The following is a 20,752-nucleotide window of genomic DNA, read 5'->3' as shown; positions in this document are numbered from 1 at the left end:
CTAGTACTTAAAATGCGTAATACATCATGACCAAATGGAATTTATTTAAGGCATGGGAGAGTGAACGTTAGAAAAAATTAATATATCATGTTTTAAAGAACTGCATGATTGTCTCAAGGTATTATTAAATGCCACAGTAATTTATGATTTAAAAACTCATAGCAAATTAGAAATAGATGGGATCTTTATTAATTTTATAAAAGATATTTATGAAAATACATAGCAAATTTGGGAATAAGCCAAGGTTACCTACTATCATAGTTCCTCAACATTCTACTGGAAGACTGACAAAGAAAAGATACAAGTTGGAAAGACAGAAAACTGTCATTCACGGATCAGATGAGTGTCTGCATAAAAACCACACCAAAAAAAACCCCTCTAGAGAGCTTTCTGATGCATTAATATGGAATTTTATCAGGATCGCTAGATACAAGATTATATAGCAAAAGTCAATTGCAAAAGTACACTAACAGTGAACAGAAAAATGCGATAAAAGTAGGTACCATTTACAATAGCAACAAATATACATTATATAAGTAATAAGTAAACAAAAGACATGGACTATATGCAGAAATTATCAAATTTTATTAAAAACTTTAAAGTTTGATTACATGGAGAGAATCACTGTATCACTGACATAAAAATGTCATTCTTCATATTGATCTGCATATCCAATATCATTCCAGTCAGAATGCCAATACTGTCTATAGAAAATTACAAGCTGGTTCAAAATTTAGATGGAAGAACAAAAGACCAAAAGACTTGCTTAGATACTCCTAAAGAAATAGAACAAAATGGGGAAACTTGACCTACCATATATCAGTATGAAGTTATGGTAATTTAAGACATGTGCTTTTGGTCTAGGAATATTAAATAGACCAGTGTAATGTGACAGAATGAAAAGCCACAATATAAAACCGTGATTAGTATATTCTTGATTTATGACAGAGCTGACGTTGTAGATGTGGCGGGGGGGGGGCGGGAATGGACAGATAATACTGAGACAATTGGCTATCCAGATAGGAAAAAAAGGAATTGAGTCCTGTCCTCACACTTCAACAAAAAATTAATTTAAGGTGAATTGAAGATGTAAATGTGATTTACCAGAAAGGTTTTTTTAATTTTTTTTTAAGATTTTATTTATTTACTTTTAGATAGAAGGGAAGGGAGGGAGAAAGGGGAGAGAGAGAGAAATATCAATGCGCGAGAGAGAACATGGATCTGTTGCCTCTTGCTTGCCCCTAACTGGGGACCTGGCCCACAGCCTAGGCATGTGCTCTGACTGGGAATCAAACTGATGACCTCTCAGTTTGCAGGCTGGTGCTCATTCCACTGAGCCACACCAGCCAGGGCACCAGAAAGTTTTTAGAAGATATTAGTAATAGTATATCTTTTGGTGTTGGGTTAAAGAAAATTTTCTTAACATATAGATAGTAAAGGAAAACACTGATAAATTCAACCAAAATAAAGTTAAGAAATTTTTGCTTATCAAAAGATACTGTGTAGAAAAAGACAAGTCACATTTTGGGAAAATTTATATACCACATATAACAAAAGATTGGTATCTAGACTATATTATAAGCAAAGCAGTAACTGAAGAAAAATGGGGAAAAGAAAGGTTCAGGCATTTCCCAGAAGAGACAGCTCAAATAGGTAATAAGTATCTGAAAATGCTCTTAACTTCTTTAATTATCAGAGAAATGCAAATTCACTCTGGCATGGTATATCTATCAGACTCACAAAAATTCTGGCAGTACTATGTCCTTACAAGGATATGGAGTACTGGGAACTCTGATGCAGTCTTGGTGGGAATATAAATTTGTGCCACCTCTCTGGAAAATGATATGACATTACCTAGTAAGTCTGTAGATGCATATTCCCAAGTCACTAAAAAATTCTGTTTCTGGCTGCCTTAGTAATACTAGGTGGAATTATGGCAATATTTATAGCAGAATTGTTTACAATAAATTCTAGTATACTCAAAATTGAAATATTATATGACAGTGAAAATAAACTTCAGCTAGTTGGTTAAATCTCAAAAAACTAATTTTAAGGAAAAATACCAACTTGGAAGAATATATGTAATAGAAGTTATTTATAGATTGGTCAAAACCATAATTAATGTGTAGAGATGTGTATAGCAGAACTAATGAAAAGTGAAAGAATGAGCAACAAACCAGCTTAAAGATTACATTTGTTCAGGAGAGAGAAGAATGCAGTTGTGAGATACATTAATAATGCTCAGTTTCTTAAATTGGTGGTAGATACTTGGATTGACCAAAAAGCTTGTTTTTTTCTGTAAGATGCCTCTAGTAGTGTTTAGTTTCTTGAACTTTGTTCAAAACAATTTTATTAGATTGTATTGTGACAGCTTTCATATCTGTGTGCATTTAATAAAACTGATCACAATTGGTGAATTTTCGTTTAGCCATTTTAATATTGAATATGGAAGAAAATAAGCAACATTTTTAGCATATTATGCTTTATTATTTCAAGGAAGGAAAAAACACAACTGAAATGCAAAAAAAGATTTATGCAATGTGTGGAGAAGATACCGTGACTTACTGAACATGTCAAAAGTGGTTTGTGCCCTGGCCGGTGAGGCCCAATGGATTGAGTGCTGGCCTGCAAACAAAAGGGTTGCTGGTTGATTCCCAGTCAGGGCACATGCCTCTGTTGCAGGGCCAGGTCCCCAGTAGGGGGCATGTGAGAGGCAACCACACACTGATCTTCCTCTTTTTTCTCCCTCCCTCTCTCTCTAAAAATAAATAAATTCTTTTTTGAAAAGGTGGTTTGTGAAGTTTTGTGCTGGAGATTTATCGCTGGACGATGCTCCATAGTTGGGTAGACCAGTGGAAGTTGATAGTGGTCAAATCAAGACATTAATTGAGAACAACCGTTATACTATGCGGGAGATAGCTGACATACTCAAAATATCCAAATCAATAAAGTTATTGGTGAAGATGAAAAATGTGTCTTATATTTTACAGGAAAAACTAAACAGGCTTTTTGGCAACCCAGTACATGGTTGTTTTATATCTTAAATAGTACATGAGTTTTGTATGTACTGTTTGGTGTATATTTCACATAAAAACATGTTTTAAAAAGCAAGTCTTGGGAGTTGATACCCTACTGTAAAATATTCTTAAAACTTGAACCAATTCTTTATATTTTTCTAAAATTACTATGAATATTGCAATATTATCAAAATGATATTACAAGTTTCTTAGCCAGGCTTAAAATTTAATGTAAGGTTACAATATAGGTAAGGTTGCATAGATTGTTTAAGACTATAAATAAACCTATTCAAAACATGTATGTTTTTAATGTTACATGGGAGGCATTTATGAGTAGAAAAGATACCACTCTGTTAGTAATTAGCCTTCTGACCTTAATCAGTTGTCTGGACTTCCATTTTTCTTTATTTCAAAGATAAGGGGGTTGGATTAGGTATCTTCCAAGGACCAAGTCAGAGTTTTATAAATATTAATGTAGTTTTAATTGTTATAAATTATTTGTTAAATCCTTATCTTTGTGTAATGGTCTGCTAGATTGTATTCAAAGTTTGTATAGTAAGAATAGATTAGGCTGTAACAATTTTCACCAACCTTCTCATTTATTTTTGAAAAATGCAGACACTTCTCATCCTTAAGTGGTAGGGGTTTTTAAGGAGGCTGTGGAATGCATTTTCTTAGGTGACAGGTTGCAGACTTTGGGTATCCACAGATGTACAAGCATTTAGGAACTGCCCTCTTTCTCAGCAAAAATATTTTATTTTTAATATTGTATTTATGTTTAGATGCTAATAGAAAAATTTAACACTGGCATGTTGGGTATCATTCGTGTATGTACTTTACAATGAGAACTGCCTCCTGACTTTTTTTTTTCTTCTGCTTGGTACCAAGTATTTGGATTGCTGCAAGCTAATACGGATGGCACACCTACAAAAATGCCATTGTCTTTTCTATTTATGACGAAATTGAAACAGAGAGGTTAAGATTTTGCTTTTCTCAAGATCATGCATCTTAAATATCGAGTTAAGATTTGAACCTGGACAGTATATGTTAAAGCCTGTACTTCTAATCATTAAGCTGTCCTTTCTAGTTACAAGAACAGGCTTTCTTTTCCATCTTTCTGGAACTCAGTTTCATCATTTATTAAATGCACATAATATATATCATAAGGTTGCTCATGAGTATTGAATTAGAAAATTGTATATAAGGAGCTTAGCATAGCAGCATATAGTAACGCTTAGTAAATGTTGGTTGTTGGTTTTTGTGTTTATAGTTGTCATCACTGCTGTTACCATTATTAAAAAGATAACTATTTTGCAAGGTGCTTATAGCCTGATTTAAGATTCAGTCTCATTTTTTTAGGGCCAGAGTCTGTTTTCATGCTTATGCTCATATACGTATAGAAACTAGCTCAAATAGTTTTACTTAAATTGTATTTATCCTGTGTATTGCCCTTTTTTTAAAAAAAAAAATTTGGTGACAGGTATGTCCTGATTAATAACTGGATAAGTTACTAATATTTAATCTCAAATCCTTTGAAGTTTCCAGTAACTTCAGTGAGATTGGATATATATAGTTCTTTATGATTACTCTGTAGAACTTGTTTTCCCACTGGCTTTCTTCTCTCTGAGAGTGTGTTAGGTATAGGGACTAAGAACCCAAGTTCTGGAGCTAGATTAGATTACCTGGGTTTAGATCCTTGCTCTGTACCACTTAGTGGCTGTGTCATGAGTTTTGTAAGAGGCTCTCTGGCACATGAAAGGTTCAGTAAGTAGTAACTAATATTATTGCTTTTGCGGGTGAACACAATAGAGGGGCATTTTATACAGAGTAGTTATCGAATGAATCTTGATCTGACAAATGATAATAACATTGCTAAGTCTCTTAACCTAGGAATGTCATTACACACGTCACAATGTTTTGTTTTGTTTTTAAATTTCTTAGGTTGGCTTTTTTGTGAAGAGAGGATGTTCCAAAGGCATGGTTGAAATTGAATTGTAAGTATTAAAAGTGCTGAAACCACTTTTTTCCCTACAGTTTCTTAGTTTATGTTCATGCTTTCCTGGTGACTTTAGAAAAGAATAATAATATAGTATTATGATGTAAATATTGAAAATATTTCAAGAATACTTAATTCTGATAAGTTTTTTTTTAAATGCATCTTTAAAACCAAAATTGTTAAGAATTTTCTTTTGAAAAAATTATTAGGAAATTTTATAGGCAATAATGCAGTAGAAATATAATACTATTAAATATTCATTATGAAGTTGCAGTATTTTTTTACAAATTTAAGATGTTTTTGTTGTGTGCTGATTTTGAAAGTAATACTTGCTTGTTAAAAATGCAAGTAATATAGAAGTGTATAAAGTTGAATAAGAAGATCTTCTTGATATAACTGTACTTCTCAAAATAACCACCGTGAATAATTTAGTGAATCTCATGTATGGCAAGTACTTGGCACCTGTGTCACCATTTTCCATTTCCTCCTCATGGCAGAGATCGATAATTCATTATGGTATTCTTTTTCCTCGAGCCTAGATGTTACCGGTTTACCACTCTTGGCACCCATTTCTGATGGATCAGTTAGAATTTAAGATGAAACCAGTTGACTATCTTGGTTTATATACTTTTAGTCTTTTGTAGATGAAAATGTGCATAGTTTAGATGATTTTTAGATAGTGTTTTGGGGAGGAGTGTTTATAGAAAGTCATGGAATTTTTTAGCTGAAATAGCTGTTAAAGATTATCTGATAGTCCTCTCGTTTTATAGGACATGAGGAAGTGATCTTTTTACTCAAAAATTGTTAGAAAATTTTTTGTTTATGTAGAGATAATAAGCACACATGAAAGTAAAAAGAAAATAGATTTTACTTATCTTATTAAAATATGAGTATTTTATTGAAGTTTATAAAACCAAGACCTGAATAAATGTTGAAACATATTCTGTTCCTAGAAACATAAATTTAATATCATTATTAATATATCTGTCACTTCCAAATTAATATATACGTTTCATATAATTCCAATGAGAGTCTCAACAGGTAAGTTGACAAGTTGATTCTAAAGTTCATCCGAAAGAATAAATATGCCACATAACCCAAGGAGATTTTGAAAAAGCAGAATCATGAATAAGGTATTTGTGTACCAGATGCTAAAGTATACTGTAAAGCTGTTGATAGCATGATATTGGTGCAGAAAGAGCAGTAGAATGGAGAAAATAGGGACAGAGATAAATGTATATGAGAATTTAATTTATTATAATGGTAGCTGTTTAAATGTATGGTATAATTACTCATATTACATTGAAATAATTGGTTACTAATTTTTTAACATAAAACAGGCTATATACTTCATTAGTTATCAAGGAAATCACAGTAATGATTTTTTTCCTCTCTGCTAAGAAAAAATTAAATCTAAAATACACCAATATGAAGGTATAGGGAAGTTAATAGTGTCATGCACTGTTTGTGGAAGCCTAAGCAGTATATCCTATTTGGCAGTATTTATCTGCAAAAATAGAATTTAAAATATAAATATTCTTTGATCTCGCTACTGTTGTAAGAAATGTTTACTCATTTTCACAGAATTAGCATTTTCCTAATTTTAATAGTGAAAAATTGTAACTCAGAAGTCCATTGGTAAACAAATTTGATCGACCCATACAGCATCCATATGGATATATCCATATTATTCAGCATAAAGAGGAATGAGGTCTTGATAGTTCCTAGTTTGGGTGGCCCTTGAAAACATTATGCACACTGAAATAAGCCAGACACAGAAGACTATATAGTCTGTAATTCCATTTATGTAAAATGTTTGGAATAGGCGAATCCGTAAGGACAAAATAGATTAGTGGTTGCTAGGGTATGAGGGGAGGAGAGAAATGGGGAGTGACTTCTTAACAGGTATGGGCTCCTTTTGGGGGTGATGAAAAAATTCTGGAATTGTGTGGTGGTGGTATTTTTGCACAGCCTTGTATATTAGGAATCACTGTTGATGCATACATTCTCCCAACTGTATACCTTAAAATGGTGAAAATGATAAATTTAATATGCATATTTTCCCACAATACAAAAGAAAATGAATTTTATACTTTACAATGGTAGAAAATAGATGTGAATTATATCTCAATTTTAAAAATTGCCGAAGATACTCCGGGGTTAGCCCTGGGACTGTTGGGTGATCGTAATGGTTTCTTAGATATTGAAACTAAAACAAATATACTAAGATAGTTATGTATATAAAATGCAGAGGGAGAATTGGTATTTAAATTTTGAAATCCTGTCATGTATGGCTGCAGATCTTAAGCACTCTTGACTTTCTTCTATGACTTACTAAGGCGCAGTTGTTTTCTTAGTTATCTTAAGAGATAAACTACTAGCTCTAATAATCTAACCAATGACCATTAACCAGAGTCTGTTACCAAGTCCAGCACAAGGGGAGGTTTCCCTTCCCCAAACAACATGATTACATTGTGGTCACTTATTCCACTTGGGTCCACATGGCCTTGAGCAACCAAACACAAACCAGTTCATTAACCGTTACTGAAATTGTTATTGCTATTGAGTAAGTGCTGCATTAATTAGCCATGTACTCATTGAGTGGAATGGTGGATGATATAATCTCTAGCATGGATGTATGAAATCATTTTTCAACTCTTTATTGAGTGCCTATACATTAGGTAATATAACATTCTGCCTTCATGGAATTTATGGTTAGGAGGATGGCGGGGCGGGGAGGGGAGACAGAAAAATCAGTAGGTCGAATATATACTGTGTTAGAGGATGATGCGTGTATGTAGAACAATAAAGCAGAAAAGGAGGATAGGGAGGACCAGAGTGGTGTTCACAGTATTAAGGCAACCACGAAAGTTCTCAGTGAGAAAGTAGTATTTGAGCCAAGACTTGAAGGATATAAGGGCTGAGGAGCCAAGACTTAACGAAGATGAGGAGTGAGCATGGAGATACTTGGGGAAACAGCATTTTGGGTAGAGGAATCTGCAAATGCTAAGATCTTCCATTGGTACCCAGTGTGACTGGATCACAGTGAACAGGAGAAGAGTAAAAGGTAAGATCTGAAAATACCAAGAAGCCAGCTAGCCCATAGAGCCTTGTAGGCCAATGTAAAGACTTTGCATTTGTTTTCAATAAAATCTGAGGCCACCAGGATTTGAGCAGAGGAGTGGCGTTTAGATTGCTGTGTAAAAAATAGATTTTAAGAGAACAGAGGCAAAAGCTTGGATTTCAGTTAAGTGACTGATGGAATGACCCTAAGAGAGATTCAGATAGCTTGGGATTTGCTCACAAATTGGATATAAGGTTTGGAAGAAAGAACATCAAGGACTGTAAAGTATATAGCATCCCAAAGTGTGAAGATTCTATGAACTGAGGTCAAGAAACCTGGTACAGGAGGTTTTGGAGTAAGAGCAGAAGTTCATTTTGGAGTAAATCATATATCATTGAATTAAGATGCTACCACTTATAAAATGCAGATTCCAATTAAACTGAGACGGAGTTTGAAACATGCATTTCAATTTTGGAAATGTTAAAGAGTAAAACAACCACAATAAAAGGAACCAAATGCTTTTCAGAGTTAATAGACCACTGAGTAAAGTTTGAGGTGCCAAGTAGACAAATGTTGACTGGCTAGAACTAAACCCTGTTGCACTGCTACATTTAGAGTTTGAATATAGGAAAGAGTAGGAAAGGAAACTGCAAAGAATTTGCAAGTGAGTCAAAAGAATATATCTGGAAAGTAAAGCTTTAAATGGTTTCAGGATGAGTTAGTAATCTGTCTGATGTTAGTGATAGGTAAGGTAAAGTGAGGAAGTGCGGACAGAGCTCAAGATTTAGTCATCATTGTCCTTGACATGGTTTTCAGGGAGCGAGTGCTTTCATTTACTCTTCTTGAACGTTCAGAAAGGCCTGTTGAAAATAGTTATGAGCTGAGAACTGAATGATAAAAATGAGCCAACTATAGGAAGAACTAGGATTAGAGTATTCTGGGCAGAGGGAATAGTTTATGCAGAGATCTAAGGTGGCACTGTTTGTTTCTGAGGAAAAGAAAAGTGGTGGTGTGGCTGGAGTAAAATGAGATTGTTTCTTGTATGATTCTGGAAAGTGCCATTTACATGGTTGGGGATATACCCTTCTGTTTGGTTAATTTCTTGATATTCACCCAGTTTTGCATTCTTAGATTAAGCACAGTGGTCATAATTTGCTTTTGATGCATTACTAGATTTGCTTTTTTAATGTTTAATTTAGGGTTTTTACATCTGTATTGTTTGTGAAATGTTTGAATTTTACATAAAATTTACTGGTAAAATCATCTGGGCCTAGAGTTTTTTGTTATTTTAATTTTTAACTTGATTTAATTTATTTAATGGTAATGGGATTGATTATTTTTTATATTCTTGAATTTTGGTAATTTTTACTTCTCTAAAAATTTTTCTATTTTTCCTAGTTGTAGTTACCCTTTTTATTCATGTTATTTTCTTGATTTGAAAAAATTAGCTTGTCAGTTTTATTAGTCTTTTTATGTATTAACTTTTGAAATTGTAAATTTTATATAAGTTTTTTATGTCATTAATTTCTACTATCTTTACTAATCCTTTAAACTCTTGGTTTCCTTATTTTTTTCCCCCAATTTCTTGAATACTTACTGTACTAATTTTCAGTCTTTTGTCTCTTCTAACATAAATAGTTATGGTTGAAATTTTCCTCTTGGTATTTAGTTCCATCTCCCAAATTTTGGTACATAGTATTTTTCTCTATTTCTTTTCTAAATATGTTACGCATTTTCTTTGCAGTTATAATTAGAAGTTGTTTAAATTGTAATGCAATGATTTTCTTGTTATATTTCACTATTGATTACCACTTTGATATCAGTGTAGTAAAAAAATATATATATGTACGTATCTGTGTGGTCTTTATGTTACCAATCCTTTAAAATTTGTTTAGGCTTATTTTTTGTAATGAGTTTTCATAATTGTTACTTGTTAGGTTGAAAGAATGAGCTTTCTGCTGTTGAATAGGCAGTGTTCTATATTTGTCCATTAGTTCAAGCTTTTTAAGTATATTGTTAAATCTTATGTTTTTGCTAATATCAACTGTCAGATTGAGTCCTAATGACTGAGAAAAGTGTATTACACTATCCCTCTCTGTAGATTTGTCAATTTCCCTTGTCCTGGCAGTTTTTGCTTTATATTTGGAACTTTAGCTGCAACTAAGATTCAAATTTTTTTATCTTCCTGGTGAATTGAACTTTTTATTGCTATGTACAATATTTTTTATGGTTTTTGCCTTAGAATCTTTTTGATTTGTCATGAATGTAGTGAGCAGCTTTTTTTCTTTTGGTGGGGGAGTATTTTTTTTCGCTATCTTTTTATTTATTTCAATCTTTTGTCTTTTGTATTTCATTTAAACATGCATAGCTGGGTTTTTTAATAATGCATATAGTCTATTTATATTTATTATAATAACCTATATGTTTGAACTTACTTTTGCTGTCTTATTCGAGGGGGGGGTAGATTTTATTTATTTTTAGAGAAAGGGGAAGGGAGGGGGAAATATTGGTGTGAGAGAGAAACATCAATTGGGTGCCTCTCGTTTGAGTCCCCATGGGGACCAAACCCAGACATGTGCGTTGAGTAGGAATCAAACGGGAGACTTTTCGCTTTGGGGGAGGACGTCCAACCAACTGAACTGAAATGATCAGGGCTTATTCTGTGTTTTTTATTTGCCCCACTTTTAGTATTTCTCTTCTCTCTGGCATTTGTTTAAATATTTTTGTTTAATTTTTCTTTATTGTTTTGGAAATTATACCTTCTTTCTTATTAGTGGTTTATTAGAATTTTTAACATAATTTTTTAAATTTTTTAAAATTATTTTTTTAATCCTCAACTGAGGATATGCTTTATTGATTTTTAGAGAGGAAGGGAGAGAAACATCAGTGTGAGAGGGAAACATCGATCGGTTGCCTCCTGAATGTGCCCTGACTGGGGATCGAATCCGCAACCTAGGTATGTGCCCTGCTTGGGAACCAAGCCACCTAGCCAGGGCTATATGTATTTTTTTTCTTTTTCTTTTTCTTTTTCTTTTTTTTTTTTTTAATGAAAGCTTTGTTTGACTTACTGCAGCAACGAGGAGACACTTCAGAGAACCTAGGGCATCCCAGTACCAGGAGTTGAGGGGGGCTTTGTAGAAGATCTGGGCTGGTGCTGATGAGACTAACGGTTAGGAAAGCAGGGGCAGTTCTGGATTGCAGTCTCTGTTAAAGGAGGGGGTGGGCAATTCAGTGATTGGGTCTCTTCATAATTTGATAATTAATTATTGTTAATTCATTATTGCTTAGTTTCATCCATAATGATCTTGCAGGCAGGAAGATGAAAATGGGTCCAGAGCCAGCATTATTATGGGAGCAGCAGGCAGTCACTCCTGTTAGTTGGAAAGGGAAATGTTTAGTCCCATTTTTGGTTTCAGAATGGCCTCTCCTCTGTCTGGTTGAAACGTGGATGGATATGGAGAGTCCTTGTAACATGTTTATATTCTGTGGGCGCTATCTATATTCAGTTGAATACATCATAGTCTGGCTGCCAGCAGGGCTGGTTTTTGTTGTGTATTGTTTCCATTTTTTCACACACCAAGAAACTTGGGGAATGTCTTTGCGGTCTCTCTATACCTTGGCACTGGCTGCCGAGCCTTGGGTGGCTGCCTTTGAAACGGGAAAAGCCTGTGTTCCTGCTTGCTGCCTGTCACCTACCAGACCCAGTAAGCAGAGACAGGGCTTGAATCTTTCTGGGCTCTTCATTCAGATGGTCTGAGAGCTAAGAAGACGGCAGGTTTGCACCCTAACAGACCATCTTAAATTCCATTTTAAAATGGCCTTTTTTATAAGGAGAACAAAGTGTAGGTAAGAGGTTTGGAATTCAGGGAAAAGTTAATTGGATTTAAAAAAACCACAGCATTCTCTCCCTGGGCTGTGTTTTTTAGCTGTGTCTGGGGCAGTGGTCATCTCACTCTGGAGTACCGTGGCTCAGATACCCTTTTGAATTGCTTGTAGTCCTCCTGAGGCATGAAGGTGGAACTGTTTATGGTCTCCTGGAGTCAAAGTGGTTCATACTTCAGTTCCTGGAACAATAGCTTTTACAAGTGTTGGTTGATTACTAAGCTTATTAGGTATTACTTAACTAAAATTTTCCAACTTTTGAGTCCCCCATCACCTTCACATCTTGTGCCTTGGATTTCCCACAAGTAGTATGCATTGGTCCCTTTCAATACTGACACCGTGGGTGTCAACAGGGCTCATTGAGAGGTCATTGCAGCGCCCTGAGACCTTCAGCGGGAGCCTCATCTATATAAACGGTAATAAGGGAGAGAAGTAAGAAAGCACAGTTTTAACTGTTTAAAACATGAGACGTTGCACCCATGCCTTGACCCTGGTGTGACTCAATTGCCTGAAATGAGTCAGAGATTTTCAGATACCAGGAGGCAAAGGCACAATTCTGTTCAGGATTCTATAAGAATAATCCAAGCAGTAAATGACCATTAGACCTTTTTTCCCCCCAATGCTGTTATGTATAGGGCCAGGTCATCAGAGTTTGATCAAGTACTAACAATGAAAACATACACTGGATGCTTTTTGGAAAGAAACTCTTTCATTGCTTTGAGTAGAGCCAAGATGTATGAAATTATAGCAGCTGTTATTTTTAAGACCTCTTAAATGTGTCAAATGCTTTGCCTACTTATTTTGCCTAATCTGTGTAGCCACCCTATGAGATAAGTATCATCTTTCCCATTTTACAAATGAGGAAATTGTGACTCAGAGATTTGCAGTAGCTCGATCTAGACCTCTCAACCAGTGAGTGACAAGGAAGGATTCACACCCAGATGTGTGTTACTCTAAGCCCGCTACTTTCTAGCAAACCAGAGAAATTGGGTACTACAGCCTTCAGAGGTACCCCACTGTGGATGTCATTGGCCAGGGGAGCCTGAGACCTACTTTGAACCCCTCTGGGCCTGGCTGCTTCTAACTAGAAGTTTGCACTCACCTTACCCACTGTAGGTGATGGCCATTTCAGCGGCCCAGAAAGAAACCCAGCCCTACACAAAAGTCCTGATCCCTTCATGTCTCAGCCTTCATTTTAGCTCCTGCTTCCCAGTAGTCAAGCTCAGAAGCAATGTGTAAACACAAACCCAAGTAGCTCGACCGAAAGAAAGGAATGGCCCCATTATGTCAAGCTTGAAAATCTGGGCCAATTTGAGGAAACCTAGGCTACTTTGAAAAGGCTAAAATGTTTTTTGTTACCCAAGAGTCCTCTAGGTTAGGGAGTTTTGGTTTTTTAAAACACTGAGCTGGATCCTCCATGGCTTCCTTGTGGCTTGGTGATACCATCAAGACAACACCTGAGAAATTTGCCTTTGCGAGACTCCCTCCTTCCTGTTACACAGGTCTTGCAGTTGTTCATGACTAGGTCTGCTTGGTGTATTGTTTGTGTCCAGCCCCCACCTTCATGCCACACAGAGCAACTCCTATCTCTGAGATTCATGATAAGGATAGATGATATTGTAGCAGGAAGAGTTAGAGAAAGAGACTCATGAGGGAGGGTGGTGATTGGCCTTGATACATCCAAATGACCAATTCAAGACATTCAGAGGATAGTATTTGGTGCATGAATTTACACACAGATGTAGCCATACATAAGTTTTGTGCCAGGTCTTGTGGTTGGACAGCAACACATTCAACATTCATCCAGTATATTAGTTGGCTAGGGCTGCCGTATGTCCAGAGTGGCTCGAACAACAGAAATTTACTTTCTCACAATTCTGGAGGTTAGAGTTCAAGATCAAGGTGTCAACAAGTTGACTTCTAATATTAGCTGTGTGTTAGTCGTTTATGGCCTTTATTATGTTAAGGTATGTTCCTTCTATTCCCACTTTGCTGAGAGTTTTTATCATAAATAATGTGGATTTTGTCAAGTGCTTTTTTCTGCATCTATTGATACACTCAAATTATTATTATCCCTTATTTATGTGTTGTATCACATTATAATTGATTTGCAGATATTGAACCAATCTTGCATCTAGGGAATAAATCCCACTTGATCATGGTGTATGATCTTTTTAATGCATTGATGAATTTGGTTTGTTGATATTTTTTTGAGGATTTTTGCATCTTTGTTCATCAGGAATATTGGCCTGTAATTTTCTATTTTTGTACTGTTTTTGTCTGGTTTTGGTATCAGGGTAATGATGGCCTTGTAAAATGAGTTTGGGGGTTTTCCCTCCTCTTTAATTTTTTGGAATAGTTTGAGAAGAATGAATAGGTTCATTCTTTTTGACTATTTGGTAAAATTCACCTGTGAAGCCATCTGGCTCAGGGCTTTTTGTTCAGAGAATCAGCTCTTGATTTAATCCACCTTTTGTATTGTGGGGTTTTGGGTATTTTTTTTACTATTTTACATATTGCTGCTCTAATATTTATTATTTCTTTTACTCATATTAGGCTTTGTTTGTTGTTCTTTTTTTTTAGTTCCTTTAGGTATAAGGTGAGAATTTTTATTTAAGATGTAGGTTCTTTCACCCCGGCTGATATGGCTCGGAGGATTGAGTGCTGGCATTTGCACCAAAGGGTTGACAGTTGATTCCCAGGCAGGACACATGCCTGGGTTGCAGGCCAGGTCCCCAGTAGTGGGTGTGTGAAAGGCAATCACACATTGATGTTTCTCTCCCTTTTTACCTTCCCCTCTCTCTAAAAATAAATAAATAAAATCTTAAAAAAAAAGATGTGTTTTCTTTCTTGAAGTAAGCTGTATACTATGAATTTTCCTCTTAGAATTGCTGTGGTTCTGTCCCATAGATTTTGGGTCATCGTATTTTAATTTTTATTTGCCTCAAGGTATCTTTTGACTTATTCCTTAATATCATTGTTATCCCATTCATTGTTTAGTGCATAATTTAGCCTCCAGGAGTTTGTGTGTTTTTTAGTTTCATTCTTATAATTGATTTCTAATTTCATACCATTGTGATCGGAGAGGATGCTTGATATGATTTCACCCTTAAATTTATTGAAACTTGATTTGGGGCCTAACATGTGACCTATCCTGGAAAATTTTCCATGTGTAGTCTACTGCTTTTGAATGAAATGTTCTAAAAAATCAAGTAAATCCATCTGCTCTAGTTTGTCATTTATGACCAGTTTCCTTGCTGATCAGACAGATCTATCCTTTGGTGTCCAAGGGGTGTTCCCTACTATGACTGTATTGCTGTATTAAGAACATACGTGTTTACAAGAGATGTTATATCCTCTTCTTGGATTGATTCCTTTATCAATATGAAATGCCCTTTGTCTTCTTCTGTTTTGTCTGATAAAAGTATTGTTACTCCAGCCTATATTTTTTTCTTGCATAAAACATATTTTGTTTCTTTACTTTTTTATTATTAATTATGCTCCCCCTTTGCTACCCCTCCACCCAGCATCACCTACGCCCTCAGGCAGTTCCTCCACCATTGTTCATGTCCATGGATCATGTGTATAAGTTCTTTGGCTACTCTGTTTCCTGTGCTGTACTTTATATCCCCATGGCTGTTCTGTAACTACCTATTTGTATTTCTTAATCTTCTGACCTCTCCATCCAGTCCCTTATACCCCCTCCCATTTGGCAACCGTCAAAATGCTCTCTGTATGCATGATTCTGTCTCTGTTCTTGTTTGCTTAGTTTTTTAGATTCAGTTGTTGATAGATAGGTATTTTTTGCCATTTTATTCATGGTTTTGACCTTCTTTTTCTTAAATAAGTCTCTAACATTTCATATAATAGTGGTTTGGTAATGATGAGTTACTTTAGTCTTTTCTTGTCTTGGAAGCTCTTTATCTCCCCTTTGATTCTAAATGATTTCTTTGCTGGGTAGAGCAATCTTGACTGTAGGTCCCTGCTTTTCATGACTGTGAATACTTTTTGCCAATCCCTTCTAGTATGCAAAGTTCCTTCTGAGAAATCAGCTGACAGTCTTATGAGAACTCCTCTGTAGGTAACTAACTACTTTTCTCTTGCTGCTTTTAAGACTCTCTTTATCTTTAACCTTTGGCATTTTAATAATGATGGGTCTTGGAGTGGGCCTCTTTGCACCCATCTTCTTTGGGACTCTCTGTGCTTCCTCACTTTGCATGTCTATTTCCTTCACCAAATTAGGGAAATTTTCTTTCGTTATTTTTTCAAGTAGGTTTCCAATTTCTTGCCCTTTCTTTTCTTCTGGTACCCCTACAATATGAATGTTGGACCTCTTGCAATTGTACCAGAGGCTGCTTATACTATCATCATTTATTTGGGTTCTTTTTCTTCTTGTTCCGATTGATTGCTTTTTTGCCTTTTTATGTTCCATATCATTGATTTGACTCTTGGCTTCATCCACTCTACTGTTGTTTCTCTGTAAATTGTTCTTTATTTCAATTAGTGTATTCTTTGTTTCTGACTGAATCTTTTTTTATGCTGTTGAGGTCCTTACTAAGTTCCTTAAGCATCCTTATAACCAGTGTTTTGAACTCTGTATCTGATAGATTATCTCTGTTTTGTTTAGCTCTTTTTCTGGAGTTTTTATCTCTTCTTTCATTTGGACCATGTTTCTTTGTCTCCTCATTTTGGCAGCCTCCCTGTGTTTCTGCCTGGGTATTGGGTAGAGGTGCTTTGACCCCGTGTCTTGGTAGATTGGCCTAATTTAGTAGGTGTCCTGTAGGGTCCAGTGGCTGGGCTCTCGAGGTGCCCCCTCTTGCGGGCTGAGTACATCCTCTTGTAATTGAGCCTTGGTTGCTTTTGGCAGATCAATGGGAGGGATTTGCCCAGGCCATTCAGCTACAAGGATTGGCAGTGACCACTTACCACCAACCTCCACCCTCCGTGGAGGATCACCTGTGCAGGGGGCAGGCTGGTGGTGCTTGGATGTGATCTGTAGCTGTCCACTGGGTGCACTGGCACTCATGTTCCCAGGTGGTGCAGGCCAAGGTCAGCCCCCACCTATGTTTTTCCCAGGGCCACCCTGCCTGATTTATAAAGCAATCTGAGATGGCTGCTATTTGTGCTGGACTTGGAGATTCCCAGGCAAAGCCAAGCTGTGAGTTTAGGCCAGCTGCTGCTAGTGCATGTCCTGGCGCTCACTGAGACCAGTTGTTGCTTGTTTGAGATGATTTAGGAAGTTGTGCAGTATGAGCCAAGACCAGCCATTCACATGGAAAAGCCGCTTGGGAAAAGTGCTAGAACTCAGAGGGAGTGAGTCTGAGTAGATGAGTCCATGTGTGGGGTCTTTAAGGGAAACTGCTTGGGGCTCCAGAAGTTTCTTCCGCTGACTCAATCCCCACTGATTTTTGCAGCCAGAAGTTGTGGAGACTTATCTTCCTGGCACTGGAACCCTGGATGGGGGACTGGAGTGGGGCTGGGACTCCTCATTCCCAAGATATCCCTCCCAAATTTTTATCCACCATGTGTGGGTGAGGGACCAGACTGATCCATGTCTGCGCCCTTCCTACCAGTTCTTTAATTTCGTAGTTGTCTGTCCGTTCAACTTGATTCTGATGGTTCTGAGTGATAGCTATTCTATATTTTAGTTGGAATTTTGATGGGGTTGTGCAGAGTGGTGAGCCTTGTCTGCCTATGCCACCCTCTTGACCACAAGTTCCTTCATTTCTTTACTTTTATTCTATGTGTGTCTTTTGATCTGAAGTCTGTGTCTTTAAAGAAGCATATGCACAGGTCTTGTTTTCTATTCATTCAGCTACTCTGTGTCTTTAATTGGAGCATTTACATTTAAAATGTTTGATAGCTATGTAATTATTGTTTTCTAACTGTTTCTGTAGTTCTCTTTTCCCTTTGATTCTCTTGTTCTCTTCACTTTGTATGTTGGTGACTTTCGGTAATGTTGTATTTGGATTTCCTTCTCTTCTTGGATATTTCTTATAGATTTTTTGTTTGACATATTTCCATGTGCTTTCATATGTACCAAGCTCTGTCTATAGCAGTCTTTTTTAAGTTGATGACTCAATTTTGAACATATTCTGAAGTCACTAAAATTTTTATTCACCCCCTTCAAACTTCTGATGACTCAATTTTGAACATATTCTGAAGTCACTAAAATTTTTATTCACCCCCTTCAAACTTCTGCTTTCATCATTTTTACTTTTTGTGTTTGTGTGTATCTGTTAATTTATTGTTGTAATTACACATATTTCTACTTTTGCCTTTTAACTTTTGTAGTAGCTTTATAGTTTGTTGATCCACTGCTTTTACTATGTGTTTGCCTTTTTCAGTGAGAATTTTTTTCTTATTTTTTTAATCTTATCTTTTATCTTTTCTACTTGAAGAAGTCCCTTCAACATTTCTTGTAATACTGGGTTAGTGGTAATGAACTCCTTTTGTTTTTTCTTGTCTAGGAAGCTCTTTATCTCTCCTCCAATTGCAATGATTTCTGCCGAGTAGAGTAATTTTGGTTGTAGCTTTTTGCTTTTCAGAACTTTGAATATTTCGTGCCACCCCCTTCTATCCTACAAAATGTCTGTTGAAAAATCAGCTGATAATCTTATATGAGCTCCCTTGTACATAACTAGCTGCTTTTCTCTTGATAGTTTTAAAATTATCTCTGTCTTCAGTTTTGGGGATTTTACTTATTAAGTGTGTTGGTGTGGACTTCCTTGGTTTTCAATTCCTAACTCTCTCTCTTCTCTTCTGGTTCCCCTGTGATGTGAATGCTGTTAACATTTGTTTTCCCAGGGCTCATTTAAACTGTCCTCATTTTTAAAAATTCTTTTATCTTTTGCTGTTCTGATTGGGTGTTTTCTGTGACTTTGTCTTTCAGATTGCTCCTTCTGTCCAATCCTTCAACTAATCTGTTTAGTCCCTCTAATGTATTCTTACTGATTTCCATATCTTTGTTGAGGTTCTTACTGAGTTCATCTGTTCTTCCCCCTAAGTTTATTGAGCACCTTTATAATCAGTTTTTTGGTTTTTGTTTTTTTTTTAAATTTGTATCTGGTAGATTGCTTGTCTCCATTTCATTTAGTTCTCTTGCTGGAGTTTTGTCCTGTTCTGTCATTTGGGATGTGTTTCTTTGTTATCTCATTTTGGCTGACTCCCTGTGTTTGCTTGTATGTATTAGGTAGATCTATGTCTCCTAGACTTGGCAGAGTGGCCTTATGTTGTAGATGTTCTGAGAGGCCCAGTGGCACAATCTCTCTGTTCTTCTGAGCCCATTGCTTTAGGGGTGCTACTTGTGTGGGTTGTTTGTACCTTCCTATTATAGTTGAGCCTTGGTTGCTATTGACACATCAATGGATAGGATTAACCTTCATGTTGGCTCGCTGTGAGGGCTCACTGTAACTGCAGCAGACAAGCTGTTGTGTGGGGGCTTACCCCACAGTAAGGAGTTGATTTAGCAGGGCTCTGATGCCATCTGAATCCGCCCTTTAGGTGTTGTTTGTGGAGCTGATTGGGTGTGCTCTGGTGTGCTGTGAAGCTGGCCGCTGGGTTTGTTGGTTCTGGAGACTCTTAGGTGGGGCTCTGGTGCAGATTTTAGTCAGCCGTCTTTGCGCCTGACCTGGGTCCACCTAGTGGGAGCTACAAAGTAATCCATGGTTAGTTTATGTTCGTACTGGTCTTGGAGGCTCTTGGGAGAGGCTGTGCTGCAAACTGAGGCTGGCTGCCACTAGTGCTGTGCTTGGAACCCTTTGTTGGGTACCATAGTGTGCGCTGAGGCCAACTGCTTCTTGTTGAAGCTAAATTCCAGGCAAATACAGGCCACAGTGTTTTCCAGTCTTGGGACCATTTGATGGGCATTAAGATGCAAGTTGAGACCAGCTGCTACTTGTGCTGGGCTTGGGGGCATTTAGCAAGAGGTACAGGGCACACTGAATCCAACTGCTGCTTGTTTGTGGTTTTGAGGCCTTGCAGAGGTTGTAGGAAATCTACAGCACTAGCTGAGGCCCTCTGCTTGGGTCCAAAAGCTTCTGGAAGTAGCTTGGGCTGGTGCTTGAGTTGGGTGTGGCTTTGGGGGATCAACAGGCAGCAAAAATGGTGTTAGCCAGGACGAAAAGTCGTGGAGCCTTGGGGATACTGGACAGGCCTTTATTCAAGGGTGGACGAATCTAACACATGCTAAAAGCTGAGTGTGTCGACAGGGAGCCAGCAGGTTGTGTAACAGTGAGATTCTGTGCATGTGAGCTGACTCAGTGTTATGGGAACCATTTATCGGACCCAGACTCAAGGCTATGGGAATACTTACCGGGCCCAATCTCGAGGCTTTGAGAACAGTATTTATCTTAGGTCCCCAGACACCTGGCTGAGGAAGTCAGATTGCCTCCATTTACCCTACATTATCCTTCATCATAGGACTTCTGTTCAGCTAGTCTTCAGGTGGTTATCAAAGACGGTTTTTCTGTAGTTTTGATATGGCCATGGGAGAAAGTGAGCACAGCTTTTGTGTACTCTGCCATCTTGACCAGAAGTCCCTTAATGTAAACACTTTAATGTTAATTAAATATTTTTCTCCTCCCACTGAATAAGACCTTGAAGTACTATTATTTTAATAATAACATCTTCTCTGAACTTATATGCTATTTTAATTAGATCTTATTTTTTTAAACCCTTCAAGATATAACTATTATACTGTTAGTATTTGTTTAGAATTACCCCACATATTTTCTCTTTGCCTTGCTTTTCATTCTTCTATTTGTGTTCTCTTTAGGATTGCTTTCTGCTAGA

General features: G+C 36.7%; 1 protein-coding gene across 2 annotated transcripts in view; it reads left to right on the top strand.

The window, feature by feature from the left end:
* SMC5 (structural maintenance of chromosomes 5) overlaps nucleotides 1-20,752 on the top strand; it is a 91,754-nt gene that overhangs the window by 7,878 nt on the left and 63,124 nt on the right. For both annotated transcript variants that reach the window (XM_054583035.1, XM_054583034.1), the window contains exon 3: nucleotides 4,959-5,011. In XM_054583035.1, coding sequence (XP_054439010.1) covers nucleotides 4,959-5,011 — 53 coding nt within the window. The remainder of the gene's footprint in view (nucleotides 1-4,958; nucleotides 5,012-20,752) is intronic.

This window comes from Pteronotus mesoamericanus, unplaced genomic scaffold (genome assembly GCF_021234165.1).
Source record: "Pteronotus mesoamericanus isolate MK-2021 breed Mesoamerican mustached bat unplaced genomic scaffold, CSHL_Meso_final contig_73, whole genome shotgun sequence".
NCBI lineage: Eukaryota > Metazoa > Chordata > Mammalia > Chiroptera > Mormoopidae > Pteronotus > Pteronotus mesoamericanus.
Note: the sequence above shows the minus strand (reverse complement) of the source record. Positions and strands in the feature narration are given on the sequence as shown.